Source organism: Microtus pennsylvanicus, chromosome 1 (assembly GCF_037038515.1).
Source record: "Microtus pennsylvanicus isolate mMicPen1 chromosome 1, mMicPen1.hap1, whole genome shotgun sequence".
In the NCBI taxonomy this organism is placed as follows: Eukaryota; Metazoa; Chordata; class Mammalia; order Rodentia; family Cricetidae; genus Microtus; species Microtus pennsylvanicus.
In genome coordinates this window covers 175,424,994-175,444,983 of record NC_134579.1, presented here as the reverse complement: position 1 = coordinate 175,444,983, position 19,990 = coordinate 175,424,994, and the positions used below count along the sequence as shown (strand labels likewise).

The 19,990-nt window shown below is 44.5% G+C and overlaps 2 protein-coding genes across 2 annotated transcripts in view; one reads left to right on the top strand and one right to left on the bottom strand.

The window, feature by feature from the left end:
* Positions 1–6,146: 6,146 nt before the first annotated feature.
* Positions 6,147–7,837, top strand: LOC142833905 (tubulin alpha-1A chain-like). Its single transcript, XM_075945785.1, has one exon. The coding sequence runs from the start codon at positions 6,243–6,245 to the stop codon at positions 7,596–7,598; it is 1,356 nt and encodes a 451-aa protein (XP_075801900.1). The 5' UTR covers positions 6,147–6,242; the 3' UTR covers positions 7,599–7,837.
* A 600-nt stretch (positions 7,838–8,437) lies between these two features.
* The window catches only part of Dcbld1 (discoidin, CUB and LCCL domain containing 1), an 82,045-nt gene continuing 70,492 nt past the window's right edge, over positions 8,438–19,990 (bottom strand). Inside the window, exons 7-11 of the mRNA XM_075945814.1 lie at positions 18,265–18,305; positions 16,561–16,648; positions 15,177–15,226; positions 11,677–11,796; positions 8,438–10,300 (exon numbers count right to left, since the gene is read on the bottom strand). Of these exons, the coding sequence (XP_075801929.1) occupies positions 9,780–10,300; positions 11,677–11,796; positions 15,177–15,226; positions 16,561–16,648; positions 18,265–18,305 (820 nt within the window). The 3' untranslated portion in view covers positions 8,438–9,779. The remainder of the gene's footprint in view (positions 10,301–11,676; positions 11,797–15,176; positions 15,227–16,560; positions 16,649–18,264; positions 18,306–19,990) is intronic.

Genomic DNA, 19,990 nt, shown 5'->3' with positions numbered 1-19,990 from the left:
GCTGGCCGTCTTGTAAAGGTAGCCCACTCTTCCTATTAAAACCTCATACCAACACCCCATATCTTGAGATAGTAGTAGCCCCACTCACTCTGCTGCCTGGCATGCAACAAGGGTTAAGGCCTAGCAAAGATACGGAAGGTAAGTGTTAGAATTAAGCTGGCATAGTGGCACACTCCTGTAAACCCCGCACTGGGCCACTCTGGGATACATAGTGAGCATAGTGAGCTCCAGGACATCCCAACCTATGCAGAGCGAGACCCTGTTTCCTCCACTACCTAATATTACAATTAGCATAGTCTACCAAGAGCCAGTGGAGTACTCCAGGGATGGGATGATAAGAGGGCGTGGTCAAGAGAGAATAAGAAATAAGAATGTGTAGCCAATAAGAAAATCCTACTTGCAGAGAGGGGGGTTGATTAACTTTGGAAAAGGATGTTTATGAGGAGCATACTTAACCATAAGGACACAGAACTCAGGAGGGAAAAGAGAAGAATCACTGGATATAATTTTGTTGCCCCCCCCAAAGCTGATATGTTAATACAAAACATTAAGACAACGCACCTGGCATAGAAATGTTTTTACAGTTTACCACAAATGTGAAATAAGTCTACGTTTCTGACCTAGTTACTTTCCTGTTGCTGTGGTAAGGCACCATGACCAAGGCAACTTAGCAGAAGAGTTTATTTGGGGCTTACATTTTCAGCGTCCATGCCATCGTGGCAGAGAGAGTGGTAGCAGGCAGGCAGGCAGGCAGGCATCATGTTGGAGCAGTATCTAAGAGCTATTTATTGACCAACAAGCATGAGGAGGAGAGCTAATTGGGAATGAATGAACTTTTGAAACCTCAAAGCCCAACAGTGACACATCTACTCCTTCCCAAACAGCTCTACCAATGTAACTACTTATTCAAATACATTAGCCTGTGAGGGCCAGTCTTAATCAAACACAATATATCGGCCTATGAGGGCCTGCCTACTGAAACTACCACACCTACTTAAAATAGCCACAAAATATATAAAGGGAGGAGGCAGATGTCTCAGTGGGTAAAAGCATTGGCCTTAAACTTGATGACTTGAGTTCAATCCCTGAAAACTACAATGAAGGAAGACATTCAACCCTTGAAGGTTATTCTCTGACCGCCACACAAAAGTCATGGCCCACACTATGTATGTGCGTGTGCACGCACGCACACACACACACTAACAAAATAATACATTTGAATGTGTATAGTTATCAAAAATCGGTAGAACCACACAAAATTATAAAATCCATCGTAACAATACAAATTTGAAAGAGATCAAGATTTCAACAAGGTTTTGCTTTAAATCTTAAAGTTAATCTTAAGTTAAAACCGCTTTTTTTTTTGCATTTGATAAAAGAAAGACCTGTAGTTTCTAATGAGGCAGATAGTTGGATGGTCTGTATCAAGGAAACTTGAGTAAATGTAAAACAGACACTAAAAGGGATTGTTGTTTTAGAAAAGTAGGTGCAATTTGAGAAAGTGCCAGTAGGGGGCAAACGATTCCAAAAACTGCATTTAAACTACTGGGCTAGATGGCTTTTTTGAAGATCCTTAGATAAACTAGACTCATTCTAAGGATGAATAAGTTGAAGTTTGGAGAAGTTAAGTCGTTCAAGGTTACCCAGTGTCAGTCATGATTTAAATTCCTCTCTTCATTCTTTAATAAGCCGCGGAGAGAGAAAGGGAACTTCAGATGAATCAAAGGCTTTCAGTGTTTCATTTCATTAACTTTATTTTCATTTTTCCTAAATGGTACAAGGACTGATGAAGCCTGGGTTTGGAACAGTTTTACTTTTTTTTCTTAAAATGGTGATCTAGAACTGTAAGTTGATGAAATAGAGGCAGATCCAAGGTTCAGGAGCATCCTCAGCTACGTCATGAATTCCCTGCCCCCTGACCCATATGGGACTCTGTATCCAAAAGCAAAGCCAAAAGGACAGAATGGAGTGCTTATCTGTAATCCTAGAACTAGGAATGTCCTGGAGACATAAATGACAGAATGAAATCTATGCTCCCATGATGGCACCTATGAGATCAGAATTGTCTATGCATGTCTGGTCATTTGTGCTAATACTCAGACCACAGGAAACCTGCTGCTCTGTGCTCTCACCTGCTAGTTCAGGCTTAGCTGTGGAGAGCTCATCGGAATGTTCCACTCGGGCTGGAGAGATTGCTCAGTGGTTAAGCGCATAGGCTGTTCTTCCAGAGGTCCTGAGTTCAATTCCCAGCACCTACATGCTGGCTCACAGCCATCTGTAATGAGACCTGGTGCCCTCTTCTGACCTGCAGGTGTACATGCAGGCAGAATAGTGTATATATATAATAAATAAATAAATCTTAAAAAACAATGTTCCACTCACTCACCCTGTTCTATGTACACACTGGGGCCACACTGAAAAAGTGCTGTCTTAAAACAAACTTCTTTCATTAGAAGGAGCGAAGACATGCAGAGAAGAACGTAATGGGTGAGGAAGCATATGAAGAGGCTGTGCGTGGTGACATAGGCAGTAAGCCCAGAACTTGGGAGGCAGAGGCAAGCAGTTCTTTGGGAGTTTGAGACCAGCTATGCAATGAGAGCCTGTTTCAAAAACAAGCCAGCAAAAAGGATTGCTATCCATAACTATGGTGGTTTAAATGAGAACGACCTCCATAGGTACATATATTAGAATGTTTGATTGGACTGCTTAGGAAGTAGTTTTGTGGAGGAAGAGGCATGGTGCATGTATGGAGGTTGCAGAATAACTTGCAGGTAGTCTGTTCTCTCTTTCATCGTGTAGGACTTGGGGATTGAATTTGGATTTTCAGGCTTGATGGCAAGTGCCTTTACCCCCTGTAGTGGATAAAGTTTTTTAAGCTAGCACACAAAGCAATGGTTCTTCTGTTTTGTTAATGTTGTTTTTAAATCGTTTATTTTTACTTTATATGCATTGGCATTTTGCCCGCATGTATGTGTGTCTGTGAGGGTGTTGGGTCCTCTGGAACTGGAGTTAACAGACAGTTGTGAGCTGCCGTGTGGGTGCTGGGAATTAAAATGGGGATCCTCTGGAAGAGCAATCAGTGCTCTTAACTGCTGAACCATCTCTCCAGCCCTGGTTCTTTGTATTTCAGAAATGTGGTTTGAAGACAAGCCTTCCAGCCAAGCTAGATGGGCCTCTGTAGTAAGAGGAGGGGGCCGCATCCCACCTCCCGGCTACCTTAACCCCTGTAATAACCACACAGAAATTGTATTAATTAAATTACTGCCTGGCCCATTAGCTCTAGCCTTTTCTTAGCTAACTCTCACATCTTGATTAACACATTTCTGTTAAATCTGTGTATCACCATGTGATGTGGCTTACCTGCAAGATTCTAACCTACGTCTGTCTCAGATTCATGGTGTCTTCCACACTTACCTCCTTCCCAGCATTCTGTTCTGTCTACACTGCCAATCTAAGTCTGCCCTATCAAAAGGCCAAGGCAGTTTCTTTATTCAACCAATGAAAGCAACACATAAACAGAAGAACCTCCTACACCAGGCCTCTGTGAAAGTCAGGGCACTCATTTAGCATAGATCATTAAGAGTTGGTAATAGCAGAGTGAGGGAGCTTTCATTCCAGTGACTACAAATCCAACCACACTTAAAGGCAGACTGTGGTCATATGTGCCCGTCCTCTCATGGGAGGCAGAGGCAGGGCATCACAAGTTCAAGGTTAACCTCAACTACACTGAGTCTACACCACGACATCTTGTGGTACATCAGGATCTAACTCAATAAAATAAAAATAATATAAAAAACCTTTTTGTTTTGCTTTGGAGGCAGGGTTTCTCTGTGTAGCCTTGGCTGTCCTGAAAATTGCTCTATAGACCAGGCTGGCCTCAAACTCAGAGACCCATTTGGCTCTGCCTCCCAAATACTGAGATTAAAGACTTACACCACCATGGCCTTTTTCTGTTTTCCCTAAGAGCTAGAGATGGCAGGTGGAATATAGCTTGTCATTAATTTTAAGGGGAAGAGGGTTCAAGTCACCTTTGCAACAGAAGAAGGCCCTGTATGACTTTGGAAAGATTTGGGGAGTCCTAACATAGGGATAATTTCTAGCAGACACCGGGAACTTTTGTGACCTTTTCTGTTGTAGTGAGGAGGCTTCCTTCTATTCTAGGAAATTGTCTGTAAACTCTGTGAACATATGCACCTGGCTGTCAAGGTTTGTAGATAAAGTTTAATTGCCATTCTTTCTCTGCAGAGGTCTCTAATACTGGACAGTCTTTCAAAGTTAAAGAGTTAGCCAGGCATAGAGGTACACACCTTTAATCCCAGCACTAAGGAAGCAGAGGCAGGCAGATACATCTTCGTGAGTTTGAGACTAGCCTGGTCTACATCAAGAACTCCAGGACAGCTAGGGCTACATGGAGATACCCTGTCCTACCAAAATCAATTAATATTTAAGTAAAAAGTTAAGAGGGTAGAGCACAATGGTCTGTAACTGTATAACTCCAGTTCCCTCTTTGGGCCTCTGGAGGCATTGCATGCATGTGATACACATGCATACAGACAGAACACTCATGAACATAAAATAATTTTAACTTGAGACACCAGGTTTTATATGAAAATTTGTCCATTTTGAACAATATTTTTATAGTTCCATGAAGTCCCTTTCCTACAAGAGTATAAGCTATAAGCATAAGATATAAGACTTTGTATCAGGTCTTAGCCATTCCTTCCACAATAGGTTATCTCCTGTGTTTAGTGAGTTTCATTGCTCCACTTTACTAAACTTTTGGGACAGAGATCTGACAAGAAAGCCAGAGTAACTATGGTGATAAAGTTGCAGTCTCTTTTGGTGATGCTACCTCCCTGGGCTCCACCACCACTTACCTGCCCAGGACGAAACGCTACAGTGTGAGCTGTGTGAGCCAGCTGTATTCGGCACCATGAAAAGCTTGTGAGAGGAAACGATGCTTTAAGGATTTATTTCTGCTCATGGTTTCAGTTCAAGATTGTTGGCTCCAACACTGTGGGTCTGAGATGAAGCTTGAAGGAGTCCTCAGCACAGGAGACTGACTGCTCAGCTGAGTCAGGCAGCCAGGAAGGAGACAACATGGGAAGAAGTAAAATAAATCCTCCACTGGGTATGTCTTAGGGAGACTTCCTTTCTCCAGTCTTAGCCCATTTCCTGGTGTCCATTCCCTCCTAATGTTATCAGTTATGATTCCAATAAGGGATGATCTAATGAGATGATCTGATCATCTCCCAATGATCAGACCTACCAGGTGGGGCCCAAACCTTGAACAAGGAGCTGTTTGAACGTCTCTTCCTATCCATTCTTCCCATTGCACTGGTACGTTGAGGACATGTCACTCACAGCTCAGTGAACTCAAGTTTAGAGAATTTAATTCATGAGGCAGTCTGGCTGAAGGGGAAGAAATTCTGGAGTTCAGTCTGCCTCTCCCAAACAGAATTTAGTGAATATAATGGGCTATTAAGTATATTAAGACAGTCTCCAATAAATAAGGCATTTTTAATAATATATTTTTATGTGCATTGGTGTTTTGTCTGCATGGATAGATGTTTGAGTGAGGGTGTCAGATCCCCTGGAACTGGATTACAGATGGCTGTGAGCTGCCATGTGGGTGGTGGGAATTGGCATGTTTTGTTTGTGGCTCCCAGATTTTAATTGGTTTTTTTGGGGTTTTTTTGGTTTTTCGAGACTGGGTTTCTCTGAGGTTTTGGAGCCTGTCCTGGAACTAGCTCTTGTAGACCAGGCTGGTCTTGAACTCACAGAAATCCACCTGCCTCTGCCTCCCGAGTGCTGGGAAATTGGTTGTTTTTTGAGACAGGGTTTTGGTGGACCTGGAACTTGCTTAGTAGACCAGGCCTGCCTCTGCCCTCCAAGTATTGGAATTAAAACCATGTGCCACCAGACTGGTCTACAGATCGAGTTCCAGGACAGCCAGGGCTACACAGGGAAACCTTGTCTCCAAAAAAACAAAACAGTCATGCGCTACCATGACTGATGTCTGTAGATTTTATGTGGTCTCATAATTTTGATGTTATATGAAGCCTGTGTATGTAAAACAGAAGAAATGAAAATGTCTGGGGTCACAAGGGGGATAAGGGATGGGGATAGAAAAGAGAAAAGGGGGCAGGTTCTCTTACATCGACCGCCTAAGAGTCGCGCTGTAAGAAGCAACACCTCCTCCTCGTCTCCGCCATCCTCCGGGAAGCAGCGAAGCAGCAACCATGCGTGAGTGCATCTCCATCCACGTTGGCCAGGCTGGTGTCCAGATCGGCAATGCCTGCTGGGAACTCTACTGCCTGGAACATGGCATCCAGCCTGATGGCCAGATGCCAAGTGACAAGACCATTGGGGGAGGAGACGACTCCTTCAACACCTTCTTCAGTGAGACAGGCGCTGGCAAGCACGTGCCCCGGGCAGTGTTTGTAGACCTGGAGCCCACGGTTATTGATGAGGTTCGCACTGGTACCTACCGCCAGCTCTTCCACCCTGAGCAGCTCATCACAGGCAAGGAAGATGCTGCCAATAACTATGCCCGTGGCCACTACACCATTGGCAAGGAGATCATCGACCTCGTCTTGGACAGAATTCGCAAGCTGGCCGACCAGTGCACAGGTCTTCAGGGCTTCTTGGTCTTCCACAGCTTTGGCGGGGGAACTGGCTCTGGGTTCACCTCCCTGCTGATGGAGAGGCTCTCTGTTGATTACGGAAAGAAGTCCAAGCTGGAGTTCTCCATCTACCCAGCCCCCCAGGTTTCCACTGCTGTGGTTGAGCCCTACAACTCCATCCTCACCACCCACACCACCCTGGAGCACTCTGATTGTGCCTTCATGGTGGACAACGAGGCCATCTATGACATCTGTCGTAGAAACCTCGACATTGAGCGCCCCACCTACACTAACCTAAATAGGTTGATAGGTCAAATTGTGTCCTCCATCACTGCTTCCCTCAGATTTGATGGAGCCCTGAATGTCGACCTGACAGAATTCCAGACCAACCTGGTGCCCTACCCTCGCATCCACTTCCCTCTGGCCACATATGCCCCTGTCATCTCTGCTGAGAAAGCCTACCATGAGCAGCTTTCTGTAGCAGAGATCACCAATGCCTGCTTTGAGCCAGCCAACCAGATGGTAAAATGTGACCCTCGCCACGGTAAATACATGGCTTGCTGCCTGCTGTACCGTGGTGATGTGGTTCCCAAAGATGTCAATGCTGCCATTGCCACCATCAAGACCAAGCGTACCATCCAGTTTGTGGACTGGTGCCCCACTGGCTTCAAGGTTGGCATTAATTACCAGCCTCCCACTGTGGTACCTGGTGGAGACCTGGCCAACGTCCAGAGAGCTGTGTGCATGCTGAGCAACACCACAGCCATCGCTGAGGCCTGGGCTCGCCTAGATCACAAGTTTGATCTGATGTATGCCAAGCGTGCCTTTGTGCACTGGTATGTGGGTGAGGGTATGGAGGAGGGGGAGTTCTCTGAGGCCCGTGAAGACATGGCTGCCCTGGAGAAGGATTATGAGGAGGTTGGTGTGGATTCTGTTGAAGGAGAGGGTGAGGAAGAAGGAGAGGAATACTAAATTAAATGTCACAAAGGTGCTGCTTTTACAGGGAAGTTTATTGTGTTCCAACATAAAAAATGTGGTCTGATCAGCTAATCTGTATGTGGCAATGTGTGCTTTCATACAGTTACTGACTTATGCTTTAAAATGAAGGATTTGTCCTAGACCCAAGCCGTCCATTTCACTGATGGATTTTAAATAAAATACTCCCTGTCTTAAAAAAAAAAAAAAAAAAGAAAAGAAAAGAAAAGAGAAAAGGGGGGGGGGGTTAGACTATGTTAAACATAGCATACACCTGCACAAAAACATTAAAAATAAGATGAAAATAAAGAATTCCAAGGTAGAGGATTTATGCAGTGAGCCAAACAGACAGGTGACTGGAGGTGAACACAAGTCAGCGTGGGGGTGGGGGTGGGGTGCGCCTGTGCGTGTAAACAAATGCTCGTGGCTCTTCATGGAGTGTGTGTCCTAAGTGGCATTAGTGTGACTGGAGGGTGGTCCTTTGACATCGTAAGTTGTCCCTGGCACAGTTTAAATCAGTTTCTACAAATAGGAAAAGCAATCATCAACCAGGTGACCCGGGCACCAAGAACTAGATGCTCTGATTCTAACTATTTAACTTGACAGTGTAACTAAAGCCTCTAACAGGACAAAAAGGAAAACCAGAGGTGACAGTGCCCATCTGTAATTCCAGCAAAGGCAGCAGGATCAGAAAGTCAAGGTCATCCAAAGCTACACTGAGAGTTGACAGCCATCCTGGGCTATATTAGAGCCTGAAGTTAAAGAAGTTGCAAACTGCCTTATGGGAATTCAGCTCCAGGGTGAGCCTCTCGCTGGCCCAATGAGAGTTCAGGGGCTCTGATTTGGCATAGTTTATTACAATTAGGATACACACAAAATCATGTAAACTCCATAAAGTAAATGGTTTATCCTCCGCTATAACCAAACAGTCGCCATGACCTTTCAGCACCCCATTTTAACACAGATCTGATTCACAGAAAACAACACTCGTACAAAGACGGTTACAGTTTTTAAGGAAAGGGTTGCTTTTTTGGTCCATATTTTGTGTTAACAAACAAAACACTTTTTTTTTTCCTCTTTGGCAAAAGAGGTTCAATTCCCCCAGTTAATTCACAAAGCAAACTCAGGGAAAACAACACTGAGGACGAGGTCCAGCCGAGACCGGGGCTGCTTTTCACACCGCCAGTTCAGCTACCAGTTCTCCCCTGGAAAAGCTCTACTTAAACACGCGGAAGAACACATTTCAAATGTCTGCTTGTTTTCCAGGGATAATGGAAGTCACCAACACGTACTATTTCTGGGGAAAGCTATGAGAAGTAGGCCTTCTGAGCTTAGCTACATTTTTAAGCTGGGGTTTAGGAATACCTGACAGTCCCCCGAGCTACAGTCGCTCGGCTACCTTCATTACAAGTTGTGGAGAAAAAGCGTGTGGGCTGCCTTCAGTCTCAGCACCTGGAAAGGCAGATTTGCTTGTGAACACTGTGCTTTAATAAATAAGGCCAAGCCCTCGCCTTAGAGAATGGGGTTCCTCAGGGTGCAGCTGGGTCCCACACAGACCCAGGACACTGAGCTGCCCTCACTCACTCAGCAGGCAGCAGGTGCTGTAGAGGTGTGCTTGCTAGCATAAATCTACGCCATGATAGCTAACTATCACCCCACCCCTGTGTGCTTTTCAAGTAATTTCATTTCTTCCAGGAGAAAGAATTTTTTTTTAAAAAAAAATGCTTTTAGTTTATCGAGAATGAAACGAGCCACCACAACCAGACAGGGTTTTTAAAACAGACCTCCAGCTAACAGTGTCAGATAACCAAACACACTGAGAAACAGGCACATATATTACGCATTTCTGCAAATTCCGAGCTTTCACCTTAGCCCCTATGTAGAAAACAAACACCACAAACTTCATTACTTTAATTCATGTTAAATATAACTATACAAATTGCACATGTTACAGCACAGCATCACAGTTGGAGAAATGAGAAAAGTCTCTTTATTCTAGCAATACAGAAACCAACCGGCTCTGCTGGAAGAGTCGGAACAAAACCAGCTGCACAGTTCTGTAAACAGTAAGTGAGGTTGTCTCTAGGATCCCGAAGAGTCACACAGGCATGCGCGCACTTCTCCAGTGACTTGCAGCAGAGCTCGCTCAGTACCACAGCAGGTTCTTTCACATTGGGTTCACAAAAGAGCAGTCACGGCCATCTGGTTGAGGGGTGCAAGACCGTTTCTGGGTGCTGAATAACCATCAGTCACCCCAGGAGTCATCTGCAACTGAGGAGCGGGGTCTCCGCTGTCCAAGAAGCTACTGGCTGCAGGCTTGTCATAGGCACCACCCACAGGCTTGGGGCTTGCTGGCCTCTGATAGCCCTCACTCTGGGTGGCTCCTGCAGCAGGGGGATATCCTCCGGAGGAAAGGGAGTGTTTGTGGGTGGGCCTAAACCCAGGCACTCGGTAGCCATCCTGTGTGGAGAAGGTGTGGGCTCGTAGCAGGTGCCGCTCCACGATGGGCGTGGCGTACTCTGGCTCAGAGTGCGTCAAGGGCAATGCGTACTCATGGCGGCCCAGGCGTTGAGGACAGTCATAGTGGCCACCGGCCTCACAGCTCACCTTGGCCTCCTCAGTGTCTGTGTCCATGGGCCGGAAGGTAGAGCCCTTTCTCGTGACTGTTCCGGTGCCAATCATGAGAGGCTGCTGATAATCTGAAAGCAAAGGAGCATCATTAGTGCACCTGCAGACATGAGGGTGCGTGAAAGAGTTGTAGAACGTACTCCCTTCCACACGGCTCTCCACTGGGAAATAGGAAAGGCAAGTCAGATGCTGCAGCTGGGGCTGTAAACGCCATAATACTGCCTGTTTCAGGAAGCCACGAAGGGCCACCGAACCATAGAGACAGTAGACATTTGGTTAGGGGGAAAATGTTCTGTAGAGGAGAGGCATTTACTTATGCATTTATAGACAGGGTCTTGTTCTGTAACCCCACCTAGACTTGAACTTATGATCCTCTTGACTCACCCTCTGGTGTGCTGGGCTTACAGGTGTACAACTTCATCTCCAGTTTAGGGGTGACTTTTACTTATTTACTTGAGGTGAATCTCTGTGAGGGACTTTTTTTTCCCTCTTGATTAAAGCATTTGAAGTGTAAAGACCCACTTCTAATCTGGATCTTTAAAGTGGGAAGATCCACCTATAAGCAGGGCCACACTCTCTGCTGACAGCCTATATAAAGGAGATGGAAAGAGTCTTCTAAGATAGTGAAATAAGTCTTTTTAGAATTTGTTCCACGTTACAACAGGAAAAAGAAGCCGGGCGGTGGTGACTCACGCCTTTAATCCCAGCACTCGGGAGGCAGAGGCAGGCGGATCTCTGTGAGTTCGAGGCCAGCCTGGTCTACAAGAGCTAGTGCCAGGACAGGAACCAAAAAGCTATGGAGAAACCCTGTCTCAAAAATCAAAAAATAAAAACAGGAAAAAGAGGAGAGGAAAACAAAGTGACTTCTCTCAGCTCACACAGCAACAGCAGTAGAGTCAGGACTTGAAGGTGTTCCTACCATGTGCTATGATCTGTCAGATCACAGGGGCTCAATGTGTGAAACCTCAGATGTGGGGTCTCACTCAGAGCCCACACACTAGCAGCCCGAAGGACCTTTGGGGGCAAGCTGAAGAAGATTAACAGTCAGAGATAAAACTGGAAGACAGGACGTAGTGATGCTCTCTCAGAGACACTGAGCTGTTCTGACCGACAGATCCCTTAACGCAGCTCCCCTCTGCTCAGCAGCAGAAGATGTATTAAGTCGTCATTCAGGCAGCCTTTCTTGACCCTCTTTCCCAGTTCTTTCATAAAAGCCTGGCTGGAGAATACAGATTAGCTTCTAGAGACCGGCAGTGCTGTGGGCCTCTGACCCTTTGTGCAGGTGTACCCGACTCACCTGAAGGAGCTACCAACCAATAGCTTAGTGTCAGCTTGAAACTCTGCAGAGTACAGAATGCTATGAGGGATCTTAGCCTTAGCGCTGTCCCATTCCCTGTCTCCCACAGCAGAACCTCGGGAGAGCACGGTCCCTGGGGATAACACTCACCTGCCATATCACTAGTGATAAGATCCAGCTTCTGAGTCATCTCCTTCTCATTGTCATAGCTGATGGTAAATTCAGTTGACTGATGCCTAGCAAAGGGATATTTAATCTGCTTCCAACAGCCTGAAAGAAAGAGAATAGGAAACTATGCATCGGGCATCTAATTCTCACACTCTACGCGTTCCTCCAGGTGTCCGACAGAAGTCAGTCTCTTGCAGGATGTTGATAAGCCTCTCGGTCAGAATGATGACACAAACCCATCAATACGCACATTGCCCACTGATGGCTTTGTTTATTTTCTTGAACTAGGGTCTCTTTACATAGCCTTGGCTGTCCCGAAACTCATTATGTAGACCAGGTTTGAACTCCCAGAGATCTGCCTGTTTCTGGCTCCTGGGTGCTGGGATTAAAGGTGTGCACCGCCATGCCCAGCTCCTACGGTTGGTGTTAAATGTACCCGTGGACTGGAAAGGTGGTTCAGTGGTTAAGAGCACAGGCTGCTCTTCCAGGACTGCATTTCGATTGCTAGCACACACGTGGCAGCTCACAGCCATTTGTAATTCCAGACTCAGAGAATCCAGCATCCTCTTGTGGACTCCATGGGCACCAGGCACAGACATAGTACACTGACATATATTCAGGCAGGCAAAATACCCATACACATAAAATAACTAACTTTAAAAAAAATGGGCGTAGCCTCCAAGCTCTGGAACCATCTGGGCCCAGAATTTCCATCATCCACTTAAGACCCACACCCCAGAGGGGACAACACAGCTGTTGTTTAGACTTGACCTCTTTCCAACATCTTCAGGCCTCCGCTGTATTTTCCGGGAATGGATCAAGCAAGGATCATGTGTTTGTTCTGGAGAATTCTTAGGGCACAGGTCAGTGTTATCTACCCGTAATCTCAGCACCAAGAATGCCACAGCAGAAGGATTGCTGGGAGCTCCAGACCAGCCCAGAATTAATAGTGAGTTCAAGGTAAGCCTCGGCTACATTGAGACATTATCTCAGGGACACAGAAAACCACCAAGGGAAGACACAAAAAGCAGACACAGCAGTGAGTTAGCTGTGGTCTAAGAAATACTGGAAGATGTCAGGTCTGTTTGTACAGTCCTATAATTTTTTTAAAAAAATATTTTATTATTTATTATGTATACAATATTCTGTTTGTGTGTATTCCTGCAAGCCAGAAGACTCCATTACAGATGGTTGTGAGCCACCATGTGGTTGCTGGGAATTGAACTCAGGACCTTTGGAAGAGCAGGCAATGCTCTTAACCTCTGAGCCATCTCTCCAGCCCAACAGTTCTATAATCTTAAGATACTCAGGAGGGAGTACGAGCATGGAACTCAGGACCGCGAGGGGTGCACCCACACACTGAGACAATGGGGATGTTCTATCAGGAACTCACCAAGGCCAGCTGGCCTGGGTCTGAAAAAGCCTGGGATAAAACCGGACTCGCTGAAAATAGCGGACAATGAGGACTACTGAGAACTCAAGAACAATGGCAGTGGGTTTTTGATCCTACTGCACGTACTGGCTTTGTGGGAGCCTAGACAGTTTGGATGCTCACCTTACTAGACCTGGATGGAGGTGGGTGGTCCTTGGACTTCCCACTGGGCAGGGAACCCTGATAGCTCTATGGGCTGACAAGGGAGGGGAACTTGATTGGGGGAGGGAGAGGGAAATGGGAGGAGGTGGCAGGGAAGAGACAGAAATCTTTAATAAATAAATAAACGGGGGAAAAAAAAAAGATACTCAGGAGGCTCAGGCAGGAATGGGAAAAAAAAGTTCAAGGCCTGCCTGAGCTACAAAGTGAGTTAAGACTGGAAACTTAGTGGCATCCTATCTAAAATAAGAAATGAAAGGGGGCGGGAAAGATGACTAGTGTTGTAGCTCAATGGTAGAGTTCTTGTCTACCACAGCTGAATCCTCAGTTGTGCAAAGAGGTCTGAAAATGCTTCATGCATGTTATTTTTTAATTGTCCTTATTATTACTGGACGCTGTATATAATGTGTGTGCGTGTGCCTGCCCATGTAATGGTACATGGAGAGCTGGGAGGACAACTTTCTGGAGTCAGGTCTCTTCTACCGTTATGTGGGCTCAGGGATCAAACTCTGGCCAGCAAAGGCTCAGTTCACTGACAGGACTGCTGTCACTCCTCCTCGGTGACAGACAGTATAGTAATCTAATTTCCCATACACATACACAAATGAAGAGTTTAAGTGGGATGGGACGCATGCTAAATACGCTAAGATGGCAGAACACAGACTACACACAATAAAATTCTTCATGTAGCTTTGCTAATTCAAAGGTTATAAAACTAACCTTAAAAAAAACCCAAATAGTATCATCTTAGCTACTGTTTATTTTCCAAAAACAAAGGAACCACAAACCAAAAGTATTAAATGAAAGAATTCTAGAAGTAATTCATATCTTAAATGGCAAGCTGTTCTTAGGAGAATAATGAAATCTTGCCCGGTGCGGCCTGGACTATGAACCACCCTCCTGTCTGGTGTCTCTGCGCTCTCTATGCTACCCTCCTGTGAGGGTCAACTTGACAGAATCTAGATTCACCTGGAAAATGGGTATCTAGAAGGGGGATTATCTTGATTGTATTAACTGAGGTGGAGATACTCACTTAGCATGATGGGGCCATTTCCTGCCTGGGATCCTGAATTGTAAATGAAGGGAAGAGAGGGGGGAGAGGGGGGAGAGGGAGGAGGGTTGGGTCAGGACACCGGACTGGGCAGCAGTTTGTATTGCATTACATCTCTCTGTGTTTTCCCATCGTGGTTTGCTTCAATCCTGTTGTCTCTTCTTCCAACCAGGATGGAAGGATTGGGCCTTGAACTGTGAATATAAACAACTTCTCTTCCTCAAGATGCTTTCTGCCTTTTTTTTTTTTTGAAACGGTTTCTCTGTAGTCCTGGCTTTGTAGTAGACCAGGCAGCCTCAAACTCACAGAGATCAGCCTGCCTCTGCCTCCCAAGTGCTGGGAATAAAAGCATGTGCCACCATGACCGGCTCTTAAGTTGCTTTTTTCCGAGTATTTTATCACAGCAACAGGGAAAGGAACTAAACCCCTCTCCTTTGGTCACTTCACTTTATGATGCACCAAAGCAAAATGGTGACATTGGCCATCCGATTTCACTATATTATAGCTGACCTAGTCCACTATTATCTAGCTGTTTCTAGATCTAGTTAATCTCACTGTCTAATATATAAACTACACTTTCCCAGAGCTATGCAGTAGAAGCTTTCTCTAGATATATTATTTCATTCTATCTACAGTTTTGAGGAACCACTGCGTCTTGGAACAAAGCGCCCACACCACAAACCATAGATAGAGTGGTTTACTGGGTACTGAACCCATGTCCTTGCACATGGTAGGCAAGCGCTCTACCACTAAGCTATATTATCAATCCTACAAATGCATTGATAGACCTTGCCCCTTTCCTTAAAGACAGAATCAAATGCAGAAGAGTTTTAAACCAACCTGTTTTCTGAGCCTCGGCTGATACATATGGATTTCCTTTTTTCTTCCTCCTATTAAGACAAAAAGTCCTCCTAAATATTTGGAAGCCAACTTATCCACCTTGTCTCTTCAAATAATATGAATATCAGAATAGTACTTACCTCATAGGCTTTTCTGAGGACTGAATGATCTAGAAGCTGTCATATGCTTACAAAGTCATATATATACATGTATATGTATATATATGATCATATGTAAATATCTTATAATGAAGGCCACAATATTTTCACTGATACTAATTTTATTTTGTGTGCTAGAAAGCAATGTATTATTATTTGATTTTCTCAATGGCCCAGGAAACTAATAAAACCCTTAAGTAATTTTTAATGATCACCTTTATATACTATTTTCTATAAAGTACAAACTATAGGTGCCTTTGAAAGCAATTAATATTATTAGTTATATTAACTGTGTAGGATGATTCAGTATTCTCCCATACTAATGTTCATATTTATGAGTTCTGATGCTGCTTAAAATGTAAAAAGAGAACTTGAGAATACTTTCTACTTTTGCTTAAATCCAACTTCTAACATGTATTATAATGATAAAAATGGTGTATAAGGGTTCTGGTACCCGTCATGGTGAAGGTCTTTGTTCTATGATGGGTTGTTTGGTGACATGGGTGGGAGGTGAACCCAGGCTCCAGATCCTCTTTCTAGCACACTGTGTCTCCATGGGTGGGAGAAAAGGGGAGACTTCAAAAGGAGCATGTCAGCTCCCAGATGTGGACTTTAGCAGCGCTCATGTGGGAAGCCTTTGTCAAAAGTTTCTGTGTGATGAGAACCGCTTAGAAAGTAGTGCTGGGTATTTATTTCTATATCAACATCTGGACCCAACTTACTTTAAAATAGAAACTAACATTTCATCTCTAAAGAAGTCACACTGCTTCTTTAACACACATTTATCAGAGGCACAAACATTTGGGGTTTGCGAATGTGTTAGGATTATCAACTTTGATGGGATTTAGACGCGCCATGGAAAAACACCTCTGGTTTTGTCTACGAGGGTGTCTAGGAGCCTAGAAGGGTTTAACTGACATAGGAAGATCCACTCTAATTGGAGATGGTACCATTCCATGCACTGAGGTCTCAGATTAAAAAAAAAGAAGAACCAGCCAGCAGCATCCATCTCTTTGATTCCTGGCGGTAGATGCGATGTGACCAGCTACTTCACACTCCTGCTGCCATACCTTCCCCAGCATAGCAGACTGTGTACCCTCAAACTGTGAGCCAAAACCATCCCTCCCTTTTTTAAGTTACTTTTGTCAGAGTGATGAGGAACGTCAGCTAATAAACTGTACGTATATAATGAGAGAAAAAAAATGAAACCGTGCAAATTCACATACTTTCTGAAGACTGCAAAGACACCCATTCCAGCCAGGAGGAGGACAATGAAGACCACTGACGGGATAACCACGGTTGTAATATTCATTCCTAGAGGAGAAAGTCACTTCATTACAACACCAATCACCCATAAGCAAAACTCAGAATCTGAAACTGCTTCAGAGCTGGGTGCAGTGGTGGACAACTTTAATCCCAGCACTCAAGAGGCAGAGGCAGGAGAGGATCTATGTTAAGTTTCAAGACAGTCAAGGATACATACAGGAACCCTGCCTCAGATAGATAGATAGGTAGATAGGTAGGTAGGTAGATAGATAGATAGATAGATAGATAGATAGATAGATAGATAGATAGATAGATAGATAGATTAGATAGGTAGGTAGGTAGGTAGGTAGGTAGATAGATAGATAGATAGATAGATAGATAGATAGACAGACAGACAGACAGACAGACAGACAGACAGACAGACAGACAGACAGACAAAACTCAATAAACAAAACTGCTTTGCACACAGGAGAAATGACCTTGCTTGGTCTTTATGGCATTACAAAGTAAAAGGGGATGATGTAAACTCTGAGCCAAGTCTAGAAAAATAAAATTGTTCCTCCACTTGAAAAGGGCAGCTTTCTGTGCTCCAAGGCATTGCTTTGACTTGGAGCTTCTTACTGGCTTGAGGCTAAATCCCCGAATCAGGAGGAGACAGCTGAAGGGAGGAAGCTGCATGCAGAGTTGGCAGCAAAGCTCTCACCCTCAGTGTCCACAGCTCAGGGAAGGTTGACAGATAACTGCTACCTTGCCTGGGTAGGCTCATTGTCAGAGGTGTGGCTGAAGAGGAAATGCAGTCTGATGTCCTCAAGCAGCATTTTACTCTGCAACTGAAAACACCACGTTCTCGACTACTCTTGCTGTGCCTCAAATGAAGAGGCTCCTGCCCCAGAACCGACCCCTGCCTATCACTGTAAACAAATGTAGGCTATGACTCTGCACCTTTCTCTGTGATCCTTGGGAAGAAACTAAAGGACAATGGGAAGTAAAAATGTCAAGCCAGCATGGTGGTGCCTGCCTTTGATCCTAGCACCAGAGAGGCAAAGGTGCAGATCTCTGTGAGTTCAAGGCCAGCCTACAAATCGCATTCCAGGTCACCTAAGGTTACGTAATGAGACCCTGCCTCAAAAAAACCAACAACCAACGTAGCAATGTTATAGTTCATGAACAAGAGGTTAAAAAAAAAAATACAGGTAAGCCCTACTGCTATCATTCATAAGAGTAAAACTGTAGAAAAATCTAACAATGTAAATATTGTGGAAGGGAATGGTTAATCAATGGCATATACATATACAGTAATTTAGAAAACACCCATAATTCAAAAGTTAAATGAGAAATGTATAGTATAGCATGCTACTGCTTATTACTGTGTCTGTGTACATACACATACTTACTGCTTATTACTATGTGTGGGCACATACATGTTTACATATATACATGTTTACTACTCTCTTTTTTTTAGGCTGGGTGTCGTATAGTCCAGGCTGACTACAAACCTGAGGATGATCTTCAACTTGAAGTAGGTCACATGCCTAGCAAAGATCAGACCCAGCACCACCAAAGGAAACAAAGAAAACAAAATAGAAAATTCTTGAGCTACATAACCTGGGGGCTTTGCAGGACTAAATTCCCACAGAAGACTGTTAAGCAATAACAACCCTTACTTGTGGAGGTAAACAGAAAGCGCTTTTCCGACAGCGAACCACTGAAATAAAAAAGACAAACAGGCATGTGAGTTGTTTCGTTAGATACTGGAGCCAAGCACGGCCCCATCCTGCCAGCTTCCCATTATCATTTTCAGCAGTGTCTTATGGATAAGCCAACCCTGAAACTGTCATAAATTAAAGAAGACAGGTGACAAAGGCCAGACTCAGAGCCATGACCTCTCCTAATATATAAATAGTATGGGTTAATCGTACAAAATGCCTTTAACTATGGCATTCTCACATGTCCACAACGTGACTTTGATTGCATTGAATCCCCTCACCCCGACTCCAAATTCTCCATGGCTTCCCCAACCTGAAGAGCCACCTATCCTTGTGTGTTTTCTATTATTGCGACAAACATGGCGGCCAAAAGCATCTGGAAGGGGAACAGGTTTACTTCATCTCATAACTCTTAGATTATACTCCATCACCGAGGGAAGCCAGGGCAGAACTCGAGACAGAAACCTGCAGGCAAGGACTCCAGTGGAGGAAATGAAGGAATGCTGCTTACTGGCTGGCTCAACCTGCTTTCTTACACAGCAAAGGACCACTGGGCACTCCCACACCAATCATCAACCGAGAAATTACCCCAGACATGGACAGAGGCATTACCCCAACTGGACAGAGGCACTTCTTTAACTGAGGCCTCTTCTCCCAGATCACCCCAGTGTGCTACATAAAAACCGAGCAGCCCATCCCTTTCTGCTTTGTTGCTGTTATCTTTAAGCTCTTGTTATGCAGCCCCAGCCTCCCTCAATCTCACACCGGTACCCTAAGCAAACCTGGCACAATCCTTCTGCCCCCAGCTCCCTTAGCTCTTGTGTTAGAGACATGCACTGCACCACACCCAGACATTATATTAATCTAGGCTCTGCACATGAGAGAAAAATGTGATGTTTATTTTCCCGGGTCTGGCTTTTCTTGCTTAACATGTTGATCTCTGGTTCTATTCTCCTGTAAATGCCCAAAGTTCATCTTGTATCTATTCATCTGCGATGGACATTTAGTATGACCCCATATATTGGAGTAAGTGTGGACATGCAGATCTCTCTGATGTGTGGGTAAAAGTCCTTTGGTCTCATGCGTAGACATGGTATAACTGGGTCTTATAGTAGTTTTGTTTTTAGTTTTTTATTTTTTAAAGATTTATTTATTTTACATATGAGTACCCTATATGCATGTACACCTTTGCACCAGAAGAGGGCATCAGATCCCATTATAGATGGTTGTGAGCTACCATGTGGTTGCTGGGAATTGAACTCAAGACGTCTGGAAGAGGAGCCAATGCTTTTAACCACTGATCTATCTCTCTACCTTAGTTTTTTAAGGAACCTCCATACTGGAATGAGAACCCAGATCTCGTGACCCTCTGGGAAAGGTACATACTGTAGGGAATAAATTTAGAATTCATCAAGAGCCCCTCTTTTGTCTGATATTTTAATTTTCTTTCTCCTAATGTCCCAAAACTAAGAACTACATTGGAACGTGGTCTCCCAAATGTCACATCAACCATGTGTTGCAACCAAATGTTTATGGTTGTTCTCGCTGCTGTGAGGCAACCAAATTAGAATTAGAAAGGATAACTGTTGAACATGAAGAAGTGAATCTTGTGAGGTGGTTCAATTGATAAGGGCCCACTGAGTGATCCCTGACGACCACTTCTCCTACAAGTTGTCCTCCGACC